The sequence below is a fragment of the Phascolarctos cinereus genome, unplaced genomic scaffold, assembly GCF_003287225.1.
Source record: "Phascolarctos cinereus isolate Bilbo 61053 unplaced genomic scaffold, phaCin_HiC Scaffold_4;HRSCAF=312, whole genome shotgun sequence".
Taxonomy (NCBI): Eukaryota; Metazoa; Chordata; class Mammalia; order Diprotodontia; family Phascolarctidae; genus Phascolarctos; species Phascolarctos cinereus.
This window is the reverse complement of record NW_027555847.1, coordinates 670,345,919-670,363,497: the sequence shown is the minus strand read 5'-3', so window position 1 is coordinate 670,363,497 and position 17,579 is coordinate 670,345,919. Positions and strand designations below refer to the sequence as shown.

Below are 17,579 nucleotides of genomic sequence, written 5' to 3'. Positions count from 1 at the left end.
TTCCCTTGAATATATGCCCCTTTATTTCCCTTTTTTTTTTTGCTATTGTCTTCTTTTTTAAAAGAACTTAAACAGCAACAAACACAAACATTTCAATGTTACAACAAAGAATATGAAAGACAACTTTATATGAAACTTGGAATTTCTGATTCATACATTTTTTGAAGTATCTATTAACTTCAATGCAATAGTACAACAGTAAGCATGCTTCTGGGCTTGTCTGTGCCTCTTTCTGAATTTCCTTCTACTTTCTTCTATATATTTTCAAATGTTTCATTGTGTTCTTTTCTTTTTTTTTTTGAACCAGTATTTCTACTCACAAACTACTCTTAGACCCATTCCCTGTCCCCAGAAAAGAAACTCTTTTTTTAACCAATAAGTATATTCAAGCAGAACAAATCAACATGTCGCATCAGTCTGTAAAAGTGTATTTCTTTCTTCACCTCAGTCCTAGTCAACTCTGCCAAGAGGAGGGAAGCACACTCAGTTATCTAGGTGGTGCAGTGGACAAAACACCATGAGTGGATTTAGGAAGGCCTGAGCTCAAATCCAGCCCCAGATACTTACTAACCAGGTGGCTCTGGGCAAGTCACTTATCCTTGATTTCCTCATCTGTAGAATGGGGATAATACTAGCACCCACCTCCCAGGGTTCTTGTGAGGATCTTAAAATGCTATGTAAATGCTGGTTTTTATTGTTCCTTCTTCATCCGAAATTGTGATTGGTTACTGCATCAATCAGAACTCTGGAGACTTTAGAATTTGTTCTTGTTTACATTATTATAATTAGCATGTGAATTGTTCTCCTGGTCTGCTCACTTCAAGCTGTATCAGTTCATGCAATTTCCCCCCCAGATTTCACTGAAATATATTTGTCATTTCTTACAATTCAATAACATTCAGTTACATTCATATACCACAGCTTGTTCAGTCATTTCCCAATTGATAGGTACCCACTTTCTTTCCATTTCTTTGCTATGATACAACATACTGCTATAATTTTCTTTGGCATATTTGGGTCCTGTTTCCTTTGTCCTTGACTTCCATGAGGGCATAAGCCTAGTTGTATTATCACTGGGCCAAAGGGTCCCCACAGTTAAGTGAGATTTTTGGCTAAAGTTCCAAATTGCTTTCTAGAATGTTTAGAGCAATTCACAGCTCCACTGAGAATGCATTAATGTGCCTGTCCTCCCACAGTCCTACCAACAATTTGCCGCTTTCATCTTTCATCACTTTTACCAATGTGATTGGCATGACATACAACCTCAGAATTGTTTTAATTTGCCTTTATTATTTATTTTATTTTATTTATTAAATTATTATTTATTATTATTTGGAGCATTCTTTCATATGATTGTTGATAACTTGAATTTCTTCTTTTGAAAATGACCTGTTCATATCCTTTGACTACCAGTCCTTTGTAGAATTATGCCATCATTTTCTCTTCTCTCTTTCTCTTTTTTTTTAAAATTAGGCCATTGGAGTTAAGTGACTTGCCCAGGGTCACACAGCTAGTAAGTGTCAGGTGTTTGGTCTGAGGCCAGACTTGAACTCAGGTACTCCTGACTTCAGGGCCGGTGCTCTATCCACTGCACCACCTAGCTGCCCCCATCATTTTCTCTTTTCAACAGAGCTATAACTAGGGCATGGCAGTCAGAACTATACCTGAGGGTAAATAAGGTAGAAGGTGCTGATACCATCTTCCTGGAGGTTTCTTCTCCCTTATTCATGAGTGCAGCATCCTAATCTCCCTGCACTCCTGCCTCCCTCCCCTCCTGCCTAGACGTGTCCCCTGAAGCAGTGGTACATCCCTTCCCCACCCCTCCTCCTCTGGATTCTCTGCTCCTCTGCTTGTCTTGTGTCCCTATGAGCTACCCAGCTCCTCATTGGGCCATGGCAGCCTTTTCCTCAGTAGCTATTTTCGCTTTTACACTTTCAGGAGGATAGAAACCTTGGGGGTATCCCAGGGTACACTTTGTACACCTCAGATCCCTGTCTTTCCTTCCCCTGGGTCAAATTTAAGATTCTGTTCATCATTGCTTTGGCTTATATGTTTTCTGCATGTAAAATGTTTCCTTTCTTTCTCCACCAGTTCCTACCCAATGGAAATTCCTCCTCTTCTATGAGACTTTCCTCTATCCTCTTCCAACAGCTCTTTGTATCTCTCTCATGTACCTACCAAATAGCATTGTGTTTTCTAGTTATCCGTATTGGTTATAGGCTCATAAGACTAAAGATTTAGATCTAGAAGGCACCTCCTCCAACACCCTCATTTTATAGGTGGTGTCTTATCCTTCTACTATTTTGTGAACTCCATGAAGGTAGGGATTACATCATCTGAAAACCTTGGATCTTCCCCAGCACCCATTACAGGTTTCTAGACCTTCCAGGATGTACATAAATTATGTTGTTGTTGATTCCCTTGAAGCCACCTCACTCTCCAACCTGATAGAGCTTGTCCCCTGGGAACTCTCTTTTTCCCTTTGACTTAGAGTTAGAATTTTGAAGCAAGATCATAGAATTTGAGAGTTGGAAGGGACCTCTGTGACCACCTAGTCCATCCTGTATATGAAGAAATCCCCTCTATAACATACCAGACCAGTAGTGGTCTAGCCTCTGCTTGAAAACCTCCAAGGAGGGAAAGCCCACCACCTCTCCTGGCAGCCTATTACATTTTGGGGCAGCTTTTGCTGCTAGCTCTTGCTTTTTCCTGATATCCATCTGAAATTTACCTCTCTGCAATTTTCACCCACTGTTCCTGGTTTTTCCCTTTGGGGTCAAATAGGACAAATGTAACCCCTCCTTCGTATGACAGCTCACCAAATAGTGGATGTCAACTATCATGTTCCTCTCCCATCTTCTCCCCACTTCCTTCCAGTCTTCTCTTTTTCAGCTGATCTTCACTTGGCATGTATTAGCCATAGGCATCTGTACCTAGCGTTATCAACCTACTTGGGCTCTGCTGTCCTGCCCTGCTCTCCTGGCAGTCTGAATGTAGATTTTTTTGCCCGTCTTCTTGGCCTAACTTAATCCATCTAGAGATCTGCTCTTAGCATAGTTAGGTAAGTAATGTAGCTGAGCTGGGCAGGTCAGGAAAAATGCAGCCTGAGTGCCAAGAATAATGAGGTGGTAATGAGTTTTATGGAGCGCTTGGCTCACAACAGCCCCAAAGGTTGTCAGGATGTCAGGATGGCATTGTAGAGTGGAGAGAGTGCTAGATTTGGAGTTAGGAGAGAGAGAGAGGGGGAGAATCCTGCCTCTGCCCCTTGTGAGCAAGGTGGCTCACAGGCATGCGCCTTCCCTTCATGGCCTCACTTGGCTCATCCGTAAAATAATGGGGTTGGATTTGATGACCTCTGAAGTCATTCTCAGTTTTGTGATCGCAGCGTTACTGATGAAGAAACGAAATTAGCTCAGGGATGGGAAATGACTTAGGCAAGGTCATATTATTAGTGTCAGGATTTGAACCAAGAACTCCTGACTCCAAGTGCAGAACTCTTCCCTCCTTCCTCTGGGGCTTCTGTTTTGCCAGAAGATGCAAACAGCTGGTATGTTTAAACCATGGAAAACAATCAAAGGCTTTCGCTGGCTTCTGATCCTTCAGGCAGACCATAACTCTGTGATCTGAGAATGTGTGAGGGTGAGAAAGAGGCAAGGCATGGCTGTCAGGTCTCAGAGATCTGAGTGCACATGTGTTTTTCTCTCTCTATGTATGTGTGTGTATATGTGTGTTTTGGCTTCCCTCCCTGAAGAACATGTCTCATTCGTGTTCCCTGAGATATGTCTGGTGGGAGGCTGTGACTTCCTGGAGGCTCCAGCTTGGAGAACACCCCTGATCAGGAGCCTGGGATCTCCACTCTAGCTGCCCTAGGGGTGGCAATGTTTCATTGAGTGTCTGTTCACAGAAGGCTTTCAAGTGGGAGTATAGGAGCTCCATTTACATCAAAGGTAAATTCCCTCAGTGAATTTGGAGTGCCCCAGTCCTCTGAGTCGGCCATTTCCATGGCCCCAGAGAAATAAGACCACAATGGTGTCTCCTAATTATCACTCTCTACTCTAGGAAGAGAGTAGAAGGGCACACGGAAATGCAGTTTTATACTCATGGGAAGTCGATTAAATTTACATTGTGGTCCCCAAACACACTTACTTGAGAAAATGAACTTTAGTCTTTGGAAAATATTACGGACCAGCTTCTGCCCCTTGAAAACTGCCTCTTTCCCCTGAGTTTCACTCTCCTTTGCTGGATTGCTTCCTCTTATCCCTTGCTCTACTCAAAAGAATCTCTTGTGGCCTCAGAATTGTCAAGGTAAGTTTCATCATTGGTCATCCTCTACAAGCAAGACCTCTATAATACATAAGACAACAAGCAGCTTCTACTTCCTTGGGAGGAATCCCCTACAGGTTCATCCCCATCTATGTAGTTCTGCACAGTGGTGTATAGTACTATCTCTTTAACCGGGCTGATTTGCTACTCCTATCTCTGGCTGGGAGGCTGCAGACATGGAGAAGGAACTAGCCGGTCCTTGATTATCTAGTGCCCCAGGCTCAGTCTTGCAGCACTTTCTAAGACCACTTCTTGTCCACAGAGCCTGCCTTGATAAATCAAGGACTTCACAATATACATTTACTATGTATGTATATGTGTCTGTGTGTGTGTGTATGTGTATATGTATGTGTATGTATATGTATGTATAGTATACATATACAATACAATATACTTCACAATATACATTTCAATGATAATAATAGTAATAGCTAACATTTATATAACACCTACTATGTGCCAGGCTCTGTGCAAAGTGCTTTACAAATATTACCTCATTTGATCCTCACAACAACCCTGGGAGGTAGATATTATTATTATTATTATTATTATCTACATTTTACAGATGAGGAAACTGAGATGATTTGCCCAAGGTCACACAGCTGGTAAGTGTAGGAGGATGGATTTGAACTTAGGTCTTCATGATTCCAGATTTAGGACACTACTTATCCACTGTACCATACAGTTGCCTCTGATTGATTTCAGTCAAGTAAGCAATCACTCAAGTATTTCTTAAGTGCCTACTATATGTTAGCCGGGTGGCTTAGTGGGTAAGAGTGCTGGACCCAGAGTCAAAAAGACCTGAGTTCAAATCTGGACTCAGACATTTGCTAGTTTTGTGACTGCACAAGTCACTTAACCTGTTTGCCTTAGTCCCCTGGAGTAGGAAATGGCAAACCACTCCGGTATCTTTGCCATGAAAACTCCATGGACAGAATGGTCCAGTGGTTCATGAAGAATTGGACACAACTGAACAGCAACAACTATGTGTCAGGCTCTGTGGTAGGCACTGGGGATACAGTTACAAAAGAATGAAACAATCCCTACTCTCAAAATTTGCATAGAATGATAGAATTATAAAATTGGAAGGGGCTTAAGAAATTGTCTAGTCCTACTTTCATCTAAATAACTAAACTCTCCTTCACAATTTAAGATAAGTGGTCATCCAGCTCCGCCTGAGTGGAGGAATCATCAGTGATAAGGAACTCCTTACCCTTCAAAGAAACTGGTTCTATTTCTGAACAGCTCTAACAGTTTTGATGCTTTTCCTTATGTAAGGGGGTGGCTACATGTATGGGGCCCATATTCCCGCAGTGTTTGGAGCTGAGTCAGCATTATTCATTGAAGGAAATTCTCTTTGGAGTACATAACCCAGAAACTTGTGTGTGGCCTCCAGAGCCTGGTGATATCACCTAACACAGACTTGGCTTGGGTAAGTATACTTACGGTATGCATGGTTTGAAAGGTTGGGAAATTTTATGAAACAAGGAGGCTAAAGTAATGAAGATGAGAGGCAAGGAAAAGTGGCAGCCATGTCTAGACCCCTCTTCTCTTTCCTGCGTGTAGTATAGCTAGCAGAAGTGGTTACAGTCCTCAGGGAAGTCAGCACACACAACGCTGTTGCTGCTGCATTAAGAGAAATAAATCACAATTTCTACAAAGTTCTCATCTTGTCATTTGAGAACCCAGAACTCCCAAGCCTGCCTTATCACTTTTCTCCAAGTAAATTGATGTGAACCTCTCCTGCTGTATTGGGGGAGGCAGGAGGGCTAATTGGGAACCAAATAGCACTCCCAGGAGACATGCCTGTGGAGTGACCCTTTGGGATTGGGTGCCAAGGGTGCTTAAAACCTGATTTAATCCCTTGTTGTTATATCATCTTTCGGTTTTAATTACAAGAGGGTTTGATTAGGGAAATCCCTGAACAATTTAAAGAGCCTGTCACCCAACTAGATGAGATTATGGTGTTTGAACCTCTGTTTGGAGCCATTTGAGGGTCTCTACTCAGTGCACAGGTAGGCATGAACACTGACACCTTAATCTTCAGGTTTTTGAGACTGAGACTGTCTTCAAGATAATTGGATTAGAGTGATGGACTCTCATCTTGACTCTATAAAAGAAAATTTCAAGGCCAATTTGTTCCTTTTTGTGTTCTCTTGAACTCTGAGAAGACAAATCAGTATAAAGCAGAGCAGACTTGTGTTTAGGGGCTAGAAGTGCTGCGGAGAGAGAGAGAATCCGTTCCCATCCACAGTTCCTTTATCTCAGGGGAAGTGGATGACAACTGACAGTAGAAACGAGTGGTAGTGGTAGGTATGTGCTTGTGAGCAGAGTTCGTGGACAATGTTTATGAACCCTCAACTCCTGTGTGGAGGAAAGGGGGTTTTTAGTTCTCTGGGCAGCTTGATCCCAGAGTCTAGCTCTCTAACTAGAGAACAGAGATTTCCTGGTTAGCACCAACTTTGGGAATTGCCTTATTGGTAACCCCAATTTTGTGAGTTTGAGAATGAAACCAGACAGAAGAAGAGATTTTCTGATGTAGTGTGCTCTTTGGAGAAAGAAGAGGATCATCTTCAAATTCTTGCATAGCATGCTTGGAGATGAAAACTACAGTTACCGGACAATACAGGTCTGATGGGAAGGGGGATTATTTAATAGCCTCCAAAATGTGCTTGCCTCCTGGAGGCAATCTAAAAACCACTGGGTGGTACTATAATTCTTGAGTAGACTGTGTAGGACTCTCTGGGAAAGAGGAACTTACCAAAATGTCAAAGGGTCTCTCTGATAGCAATCCCCACCTTGCAATTTAGCTCCCTTTTGAGGGGAGTTGAGTTTTTGAGCATTTTTTGCATTTCTGTATCTGTTTCTGGGCTCCTGTGAGTTCTTTACCTTTTGTGAATTTTCTGTGGGGTACAACAGACTTTCCAGTCCTCGAATAGGAGCTAAGAACCCCTTTTACTCACAGTCCAGGAAACCTAGAGACAAACTATTCTGTAAGTGTATTTGGAGATTTTGTGGGACATTTTCAGGTGGGAGCAATGAGCCCATGAAAAATAATGACCTGGTAAGGTCAGTCCCCAGGACTAAACTCAATTCATGTGAGTCTAGAATCTTGGGAAACCCTGGGCCATGGATTGCATAATTAAATATCTTTGCTTTTAATTAAATCTGTCATCAGGTTTGCTCTAGTATAAAGATGTATGTTGGTAGAGGCTAAGAGTTGTGAATTTAAACACCAACAGCATACTACTCATACTAAGAAGAAGCACCTAGATGGCTCAGTGGATAGAGCACTGGGCCCAGAATCAGGAAGACCTGAATTCAAAATCCGGTTTCAGACACTCACTAGCTGTGTGACCTTGGGCAAGTCACTTAGCCTCTGTGTGCCTTAATCCACTGGAGAAAGAAATGGCAAATTACTCCAGTATCTTCATCAAGAAAATCCTATGGACAGCACTGGCATGCTATGGTCCATGTGGTGTTGCAGAATCAGACACAGCTGAACAACAACAACCACAATACCACCATGAACCTGGGTATTACTTGGGCAGCAGGTGTGGAGGGGATGAAACCCAAAGCTATTTTTCACAGTTTCACAAAATTGGAAGGGGGCCTCATGGTCATGTAGCTCAAACCACATTTGTATACGAATCTCTTTTACGACCTATCCAGAACACGATCTTTACTCAAAGTCTGATAATAAGGAGAACTCTGCTACCTTCTGAGGAAGCCCATTCTTCTTATGGACAGCTCCAGTGATTAAAAGTTTTGCCCTCATGGAGTCAGGGAGGGCTTGTCCCAGTGCTCCCTCCTGTAGGTCATTACTTAAACAAACACACCAACTTCCACCTCTCACGGCTACTAGCTTGTTTCCTTACTAAATCTCTCTCTGCATTCAAAGCAGTCTGTGTTATGAATATCTCAGAGATCACTAATGCAGAAGAAATTCTCTAATTGGCTCACCACTCCTACCTCTCTGGGGTTTCTCCAGCTCTAGGGAAGCAGAGAGGAAGAATGAGCTAGACTGGAATTCTATAGTCTGCTCTCTGTTCTAGTTTGTTGGTACTGACCAGCCTGATTGCATACCTTTCTCCCTGCTTTCCATCATGCTCTGCCATGCCACAAATCTCAGCTCTCCTTTCTTTCTGCTGCAGAGACAGTGACAAATTCCTCCATTGTCTGCCACCTTGCCAGGAGAAGCATGGAATTCCATTCCATTGAAGCTCACAGGCCTCCTCTTCTATCTTTTCACATGACTTCTCTATATCTTGGCCACATGGATTTGTAGGGAAAGGAAGTTGCATCCAAAGTCAAATACCCCTAGAAACTGAGGGATCTCTAGAAAAATGCACGTGCCCAGCTGTGCAGACATCTTCTAGGCGTACCAAGTCTCCATGGCAATGTCCTGGGGTGAGGAGAGAGGGAAAGGGTCTACATTCACATTGAGCTTCAGTCTTTCTCTCTACATCTTCTACCCACCGTTCCTTGTTCTGCCCCTTGGAACCAAGAAGAACCAGTGTCACCCCTGGTGTGTCACCCCTCCGCCCCATGATAGACATTTAAGGACAACCATCATATCCGTGGATTCTTTTTTGTGGCATGACCCCCTTTGGCTGTCAGTTTGTGAAACCTATGGACCTTTCTTTCTTTCTTTCTTTTTTGTGAGGCAGTTGGGGTTAAGTGACTTGCACCGGGTCACACAGCTAGTGTCAAGTGTCTGAAGCCTATTTGAACTCAGGTCCTCCTGACTCCAGGCCCTTTTTTTTTTTTGCTTTTTGGTGAGGCAATGAGGAGGCTTAAGTGACTTGCTCAAGGTCACACAGCTAGTAAGTGTCAAGTGTCTGAGGTTGGATTTTAACTCAAGTCCTTCTGACTCCAAGGCCAGAGCTCTATCTACTGTGCCACCTAGCTGTCCCTCTTACAGACCTTTCTCAGAAAGATGCGTTTAAATGGATAAATAAAATACATCAGATTACAAAGGACACCAAATGTATTGAAATAAAATGATCAAATTTTTTTTTTTTAAAAAGCAAGTTCCTCAGGTTAAGGACCCCTGCTTGAAGTCTTCTCTAGGCAAAATATCCCTGGTTGCATCAACTGGTCCTTATATGGTATGGTGTCCTCTCTTCATCCTGGTCTTCTGGCTGCCCTTCTCTGGATAACAATGTTAAAGGTAGTCCTCACTACTCATTCTTTCCCTAAGAAGTCACCATGGCTTCCATTACAAGACTCAAAGTACTTAAAAAATGAATTGGATCATTTTAACAGATACTTCAGTCCCTGATCTGGGGATTACCCCTCAATTCATAGTGATAGGATCATAAAATTCGTGGATTAATTAATTAGAAAACATCTGCCCCCCCCATTTTACAGACTGAGGAAACCAAGAACTAGAAACATGAGATGACCCCCAAGATCACATGGGTACCAAGAATTGAACCTCCTTTCTCTGACTCCAAATCTATCCTGCTTTCCACTACACCAATTATTTACTGAGGCAGAGAAGGAGCATTTTGTCCAAGGGAATGCATGCCAGCTTCTCCAACCTCTGTCTGCTTGCTCCTTTGGCACAACCGCAGTCCAGATACATCAGCACCATTTTGTCACTCTTTCTTGAGTTAAGAAGCACAGGCATGACCTCTGTCTCCTCTGCTTCAGTGGAGTAGGCAACATTGATCACCTGTGTCCGCTAACATCCCAGGTCTGTCACATGTTCTCTTCTAACAGGAGAGTACTGAAGTAGTTCCAGTTAATTGAGGGGTTTGATAAATGAATTCTGGTTAAACAGGGTAAAGAGACTGGTTTGTAGCTCCAGGGTGGGGGAACTCCCCCAAAACAAAAATATCACCGTGCCCTAGTGAGTGGAAATACCAGAATGTAAGTTGAATTTTTGAATTCTTTCTAGTTCTTAGGTAGCTTTAGCTGATGTTTACATTTCTTAGCATTGGGGTTGGGAGCAGCAGAGAATCAGTACACTTAAGGTTCTACTTTTCCCTAGCTCCCCCATTCCCCAGACTGTGAAATCACAGACTCTAATAGCTGGAAGGGATTTTGAAGATCACGTGGTTTAAACTCCCACCCCATGCATTAATTCACTTTACAATTCAACTTTAAAAATATCTATCAGATTCCTATAACATATGTGACTCTGTGCTGGGAAGGAAGAAAGGAAACAAGCATTGAAGTATCTGCCATGTACCAGGAACTGTGCTAAGCACTTTACCAATATTATCTCCTTTGCTACTCACAACAACCCTGTGAGGTAGGTACCATTATTATCCTCGATTTACAGTTGAGGAAACTGAGGCAGACATATGTGATTTGCCCAGAGTCACACAACTAAAAAGTGTCCGAGGCCAGATTTGAACTCAGCTCTTCCTGACTTCAGGTTCAGAGCTCAAACTACTGCAAGCACTGAGAAAGGAAATAGTTCCTACCCTCAAGGAACTTACATTCTTATAAACAACAGGTACATAGATAAGGAAAATCAACAATGTGGTTATCCAGCCTCTATTTGAAGACAGTCAGTGATGGGCAAGTCACTATCCACCCAAAGCAGCCCGTTCCATGGTTAGGTAACTCTAATGTTAGAAGCATCTTCTTTTATGAGGGTAGAGATAGAACCTATAATCTCATTGGTATTGGGTACTCCCAGGTGCAGAAACTTCTGCTACTCACGCAGGTTTGGGCTTTTTCCTGCCACTGATGGTTTCAGTCCTAGAGCATTGAGAGGTTGTGGTCACACAGCTAGGATGTGTCAAATTCTGGACTTGAACTCAGGTCTTTTTTATAAACAACCCAAATCTGCCTTTCTGTTCCTTTTTCCCATTGGTCAAAATTCTGCTTTCAGGGGCCGAGCAAAATGATTATTGCCTCTTTGCTATAATGATCTTTCAGATATTTGAAGACAGAAATTGGCCATCCCCACTAAGTCTCTTTTCCAGGCTAAAATTCTGTGGGTCCTTTAACTGATTCTTATACTGATGGATTTCTGGTTTCCTTACTAACTAGTTATTTCCTTTTGCATTCTCTTTGAGCTTGTTAATGTTCATCCTAGAATGGGGTGCCCAGAACTGAACACCATGCTCTAGACATAGGACCTATCTGTCACCCTAGACCACACCTGGAATACTGAGCATCTGCCATTGTGAGTGACCCTCTGTTTCCTCTGAGGCTCTCAGTACCCTGGGGCAAAGGGTGGGGGTGGATAGTACTCCTCAGGGAAAGAGCCCAGCTTATGACCGGGTGGCCTGGGACTGTCCTGGCATGTAGTTCCTGAGATTACCCCCCTTCTAGGGCCAGTGAAGGTGGCGTCCTCAGAAGTGGAAATCATGGCAGCTGATGTTCCAACCGTTTTCCTTGGAGGCAGGCAGAGATCTTGAGTCTTGGGGTGGGAGGGGTGTTTTGGAAGGGGAGCTCGTTCAAAAGGATCTGCATGGATATTGCTGGGAGGGGTCTGTGCTTCCCCCTTTGGATGACTATCTTCCACCTGGGTGGCAGATTCATCTCCCATAATTCCTGGTATCCCCCTGGCTTGGCTCTCTCCATGGCTCCCAGCTACTGCTGAAAAAGGGAAGGAGAGCTTCACATCAGAGAGATGGCTTTTTATTTGCTCTGTTATTTTCTTTCCCGTCTGAGGCAGATTTTTAAGATTCTTCCAGATTTTTTGTGGGGCATCATTCAGCAAAGCCTTCCCTGAACTCTGGGTATGCCCTGGGGCTGGTGATTGCTCTAAAGGTTTTGCCCCTGTCTGGGATGAGGAGTTTGGTCTGTCAGCCTTGTGCTTCTCTGTCATTCTTTTCCAAGGTAGTGGCACGGATCTCAGGGATACCTATAAACAGAACTCAGTGTGAGTGGCCACATCACTCTGGGCTAGACCTTGGAAATATTGGAAAGTTGGTTTTTGTACCTTTCCACCCCTCCCTCCCCTTGTAAGCATCCTTCCCTGACACAGGATCTTGGTGTGGCCCCGTATTCTTCATTAGGGTATGCCACGGAGATGGCTCTTCCTTAAAAAAAAAAAAAAGCATAGAGCTAGGAATCAGGAAACCCAAGTTCTGCTATCTTTTTTTTTTTGTGATGTAGTTGGGGTTAAGTGACTTGCCTGGGGTCACACAGCTAGTGTCCAGCATCTGAGGCTGGATTTGAACTTAGGTCCTCCAGACTCCAGGGCCGATGCTTTATCCACTGCGCCACCTAACTGCCCCAAAGCCCAAGTTCTAGACCCAGTTTTTCCACTAACTAGCTTTGTGACCTTGGGCAAGTCATTTCCCCTTCTCTGGGCCTGTTTCCTCAACTGTAAAAGAAGGGGGTCAGACTAAATTTTCTCTAACACCTCCTCAAAGCTCTGACATTCTAAGTTTTAGGTTCTAAGATTCCCCTCCAACTCTGACATTCCATAGTCTATGTTGTGAGTTCCTTTCTAGGTGTAAAAATTCTATAGTTCAGTCTGACAAAAGGATATGATATATTTAATTTTTTGAGAGGCAATCAAGGTTAAGTGACTTGCCCAGGGTCACATAGCCAGTAAGTGTCTGAGGTTGGATTTGAACTCAGGTCCTCCTGACTCCAGGACCAGCACTCTATCCACTAATATATTTTAAAGGACTCTAATGGCCAAATAATACATTTTCATGATGTATTTTACATTAAGGACTTAAAGATTTAAGCCAAAGTAATGAACGAGGTGCCAGGAGGGGCATGAAAAGTGGGAAGTGAATTTTAATGTGGGCAAGAGGGAGAATACAGACTAGGATTCTTGTATAGAATGAGCTAGACAGAGAGGGAACTTGGTCTGAATCAAAAGATTGTGAAAGGTCCAGACAAAGTGAACTCACACTTGTTCCTTAACTCTCCTTCCCCTCCCCCTGCATCTGCCTTTTACTAGCTGTGTGACCTTGGCCAAGTCACTTAGAATGGGTTCTTCACCTGGAAACCAGGAATTTATTTAAATTTTTTTTTTGTTGATAATTATGTTTCAATATAATTGACTTCCTTTTAAAAACATTATTCTGAGAAAGGGTCCATAGGTTTCACCAGACTGCCACGGGGGTCCATGATACAAAAAAAGGTTAAGAATTCATGATTTGCACACTCCCCAACCCTCAGTTTCCTCATCTGTGAAATGGGGATAAATAATAACTGTAGCACTCATCTCACAGGCTTGTGAGGTTCTAATTACGTGTGTGTGTGTGTGTATGTGTGTGTGTGTGTGTGTGTGTGTGTGTGTCTACATCTGTGTCTATATAGGGGCAGCCAGGTGGCACAGTGGAAGGAGTGCCAGGCCTGGAGTCATCTTCCTGAGTTCAAATGCAGCCTCAGACACTGGGAAAGTCACTTAACCCTGTTTGCGTCAGTTTCTTCATCTATAAAATGAGCTGGAGAAAGAAATGGCAAACTGCTCCAGTATCTCTGCCAAGAAAACCCCAAATGGAGTCATGAAGAATTTGAAACAACTGGACAACAAGATGTGCATATAATGTGAAATCCAAAACTAACTCCATTTTGTTTGGTCCTTTCCATTTTATGATTGTCCTCCATTTTGCTTTCATATAAATCATATAATTATGGGGAATTAAGATGTTGAGACAGTGCTGAGAAACTGAGGTAATGGTTGCTAACCACAAAATGTTCCTTATATCTCATGGCATGTTCTTGTAACGACCACAGAATGTTCCAGGATATTCATGTAACAACCGCAGGATTTGTAAAACTCTAAGCAATCAGAAGAGAGAATGCCCACGTTACTCAAAATTATGTAAATTGTTTGGTTCATCATTATTGACGATAAGAATGCTTTGTAAACTTCCAAATGCTGTCCTTGTGCCTACCGAGGAAGTCATGGACCTGATTGGCTGGCAGTTGCAAGCCTTGCAATAAATTGATATGTTCAGATTTAATTGCCTCAGTCCTTATCAATTTTAATGGTAACAAGAATGATCTATCTATCTATCTATCTATCTATCTATCTATCTATCTATCTATCTATATCTATCCATCTATAGACATAGATATATGCGTGTGTATAATGTAAATGGTTTATATAACCTAAAACATCATATAAATCACATATGTTAGTTGTTGCTGCTTATTATTAAAAATCTAAAGATTAGCACAATGCCTGGTACAGAGTAGGCATTTAATAAATGCTTATGACTTCTTGACTTGATTGACTTCTAAGTCCTGCCATAAGAGGATGTGGTTAAAATTAATTTTGGACTCCTCAGTAGAATAACCTTCAGAGTCTACAGCATGTTACTCTGAAAATCCTCAGTGGTGAGGACTATTTGAGCTTTGGAGAGTGGATTTAGTTTTTGGAATGAGGCCAAAATCATTGAGAAGCAAGGGGGACACAAATTAGAGAGGTGCTTACATTTGGCGTTAAGTGCATCAGTGGTAACTGTGAAATGATGAGATGGATTTTTTTTTTTATGTGGCTTGGAAATGACTCTGAAGGACTTTCTCTGAAAGTTTTATCTTACTGGCTTTAGACAATTATCTCAGCCTGTCTAGATGTTTTGGAGATAGCCAGGTGGTACAGCGAATCAAGTATTGTACTGATAGAAGACCTGCATCTGAATCCTGCCTCAGACACTTACCAGCTGTATGATCCTGGGTGTGTCCTTAAACTTCCCTTTGCCACAATTTTCTCAACTGCAATCGTGAGGATTCTAGGGTTGTCAAAAGGATCAAATGAGATAAGGTTTATACTTGTTCAGTTGTTCAGTCATGCCCAACTCTTTGTGATCCTTTCTGGGGTTTTCTTGGCACAGATACTGGAATGGTTTGCCATTTCCTTCTCTAGATCATTTTACAGATAAGGAAACTGAGGCAAATGGGGTTAAGTGACTTGCTCAGGGTCACATAGCTAATAAGTGTCTGAGGCTGGATCTGAACTCAGGTCTTCCTGACTCCAGGCCTGCTACTGTATTACCTACCTGTCCAAATATTTGCATAGTGCTTTGCAAAACTTTCAAGGGCTGTATCAATGCTAAATATTGTTATTAATCTTTGGCTTTTGATTATGTCATCCAATGTGTTAGAGAACTCTTCCAATTTTAAACCTTTTGCAAATTGGTCTAATATGCCATCTACACCTTCCTCCAAATCATTGATAAGAATGTTCCTAGGACCACAGTTTAGAATTGGTAGGAACTTCAGAGGTCATCTATTCCAATATTTTACAGATGAGAAAGCTGAGGCCTAAAGAGATTAAGTGCTTGAACCTGTATCTTCTGCCTCTAGTACTCTTTCCAATGTTCCATTGGGCCAAAGAGAGATGCATGGGTAGCGACCAAGAACAACAGGAGGGAATTGCAGAGAGGCAGATTTGGCTTGGATGTGAGGGACAGCTTCTTAACAATGAACATTATCCAAAGGTGGAATGGGATGCCTCCTGAAGTAGTGGGCCTCCCTTTCCTGGAGGTGTTTGAACAGAGCCTGGATGATGCTTGTTGGAGATGTTATAGGGGACATTGCTAGTTAGGTCAGAGAAGGTAGCCTCCGAAGGCCCGTCTAGCTTTGAGATTCTGTGATTTTTCATTCTTTAGGAACCTCCCTCCAGGCTGATGTTGGTTCACTGATTGCAACTCTTTCAATCTAGTTGTTCCTGAGCCTTTCTAATTGTCTAGCACTCAGATCATATTTCTCCATCTTCTCTATATAGTTATTGAAAAAGCCAATGCTTCAGGACACCCATGTGGAAAGATGTCTTACCGCAATGGGAAGAGATGAACTGGGCTTGGGCATGTGGGTAGCTGAGCTGTCTGCTGTTCTGATTTTACCATCCACTGCCATGTTGGAGTAAAAGGAGATCTCCTCATAGTCTGCATTGTTCTCATTCTCCTGGAAAGAAAAAAAACCCCAGTCATTCCTTTTCATTCATTCAACCAGTCTTTATCAAGTGCCTACTGTGTAAAATATGTAAGCTCCTTGAAAGTAGGGACAGTTTCATTTTTGTGTTTGTCTCACAGCGACTAGCTGAGTGCTTAGCACATAGTAGGTGCTTAGTAAAGGTTAGTTGATCATTAAATCTTTATTGATAGATTATTATGTACTAGATACCACATGAGACACTGGGGATATTAATGCAAAAATGACATATTTTTTTGCCTGCAAGGTCCACTAAGTGAGTATATTAAGAGGAACCAAATAAATAATAATAGCTGTCATTTATCTAGCACTTTGATCAATACTTTATGTAGGTCATCTTATTTGAACCTCACAACAATCCTAGGATGTAGATATTATTATCCCTATTTTACAGATGAAGAAGCTGAGGCCAGGAGGGGTCAAGTGATTTACTCAGTGATTCACACAGCTAGTAAATGTCCGAGGCAGGATTCAAATTCAGGTCTTCCTAACTCCAAGTCCACAATAAAACTTAGCTGAGAAGTCAGGAACCTGAGAATAGAATTTACTTATGAGACAAATCTAAAGGAGTTCTGTATGTAAGGCAACTAAGACATGAATCATAAGACTCTGGAACATAGAACTGCAGGGTCTTAGAATCCAAAGCCATAGAAACCTTCTAATCAGAGTCTCAAAGTCAAATGGACCCAGATAATAGGATCTTAGGGTCCTGCTTAGCTCACTAATAAGCATTTATTAAATTCTTTCTCTATACCAGATACTGTGCTAAGCACCAGGGATACAAAAAAGGGCAAAAATACAGCCTCTGCCCTCAAGGAGCTCATATTCTAATGAAAGAGACAAATATGAAAGTTAACTAGGCACCCACCAGATGGATACAGGGTAGGTCCAAGGGGAAGGATGAGGAGGTGTGGGAGGGAGCTGAGCAAGGTTTCCTGAAGAAGGCAGGATTTGAGCTGAGTCTTGAAGGAAGCCTGGGAACCTAAGAAGCAGAGGGGAGGAGGAAATACATTCCAGATGAAGGCACTGAGTTGGGAGACTAGAGAGTTATGTTTGAGCCTCAACAAGAAGGCCAGTGTCACTGGATGACAGAGTGAATGGAGGGAAGTAGAATATAAAAAGACTGGAAAAGTAGGAAGGGGCCAGGCTATGAGAGATTTAAATGCTAGGGTATCTTATCTTATGGGGCAGCTAGGTGGTGCAGTGGATAGAGCACTGGATGTGAAATCAGAAGGACCTGAATTCAAATCTGGCCTAAGACATTTACTAGCTGTGTGATCCTGGGCAAGTCCCTTAATCCTATTTGCCTCAGTTTCCTCATCAGTTAAAAAATGACCTGGAGAAGTAAATGACAAACCACTCCAGTATTTTTGCCAAGAAAATTC

General features: G+C 42.4%; 1 protein-coding gene across 7 annotated transcripts in view; it reads right to left on the bottom strand.

The window, feature by feature from the left end:
- Positions 1 to 10,819: 10,819 nt before the first annotated feature.
- Positions 10,820 to 17,579, bottom strand: part of HSH2D (hematopoietic SH2 domain containing) — a 42,907-nt gene continuing 36,147 nt past the window's right edge. For 4 of the 7 annotated variants that reach the window (XM_078154053.1, XM_078154052.1, XM_020969216.2 and 1 more), the window contains exons 5-6: positions 16,039 to 16,167; positions 10,820 to 12,154 (exon numbers count right to left, since the gene is read on the bottom strand). In XM_078154053.1, coding sequence (XP_078010179.1) covers positions 11,501 to 12,154; positions 16,039 to 16,167 — 783 coding nt within the window. In that variant the 3' untranslated portion in view covers positions 10,820 to 11,500. Of the gene's footprint in view, positions 12,155 to 12,232; positions 12,333 to 14,880; positions 14,994 to 16,038; positions 16,168 to 17,579 lie in introns of those variants that run through there. The other 3 variants (XM_078154055.1, XM_078154057.1, XM_078154056.1) reach the window with 3 other exon arrangements.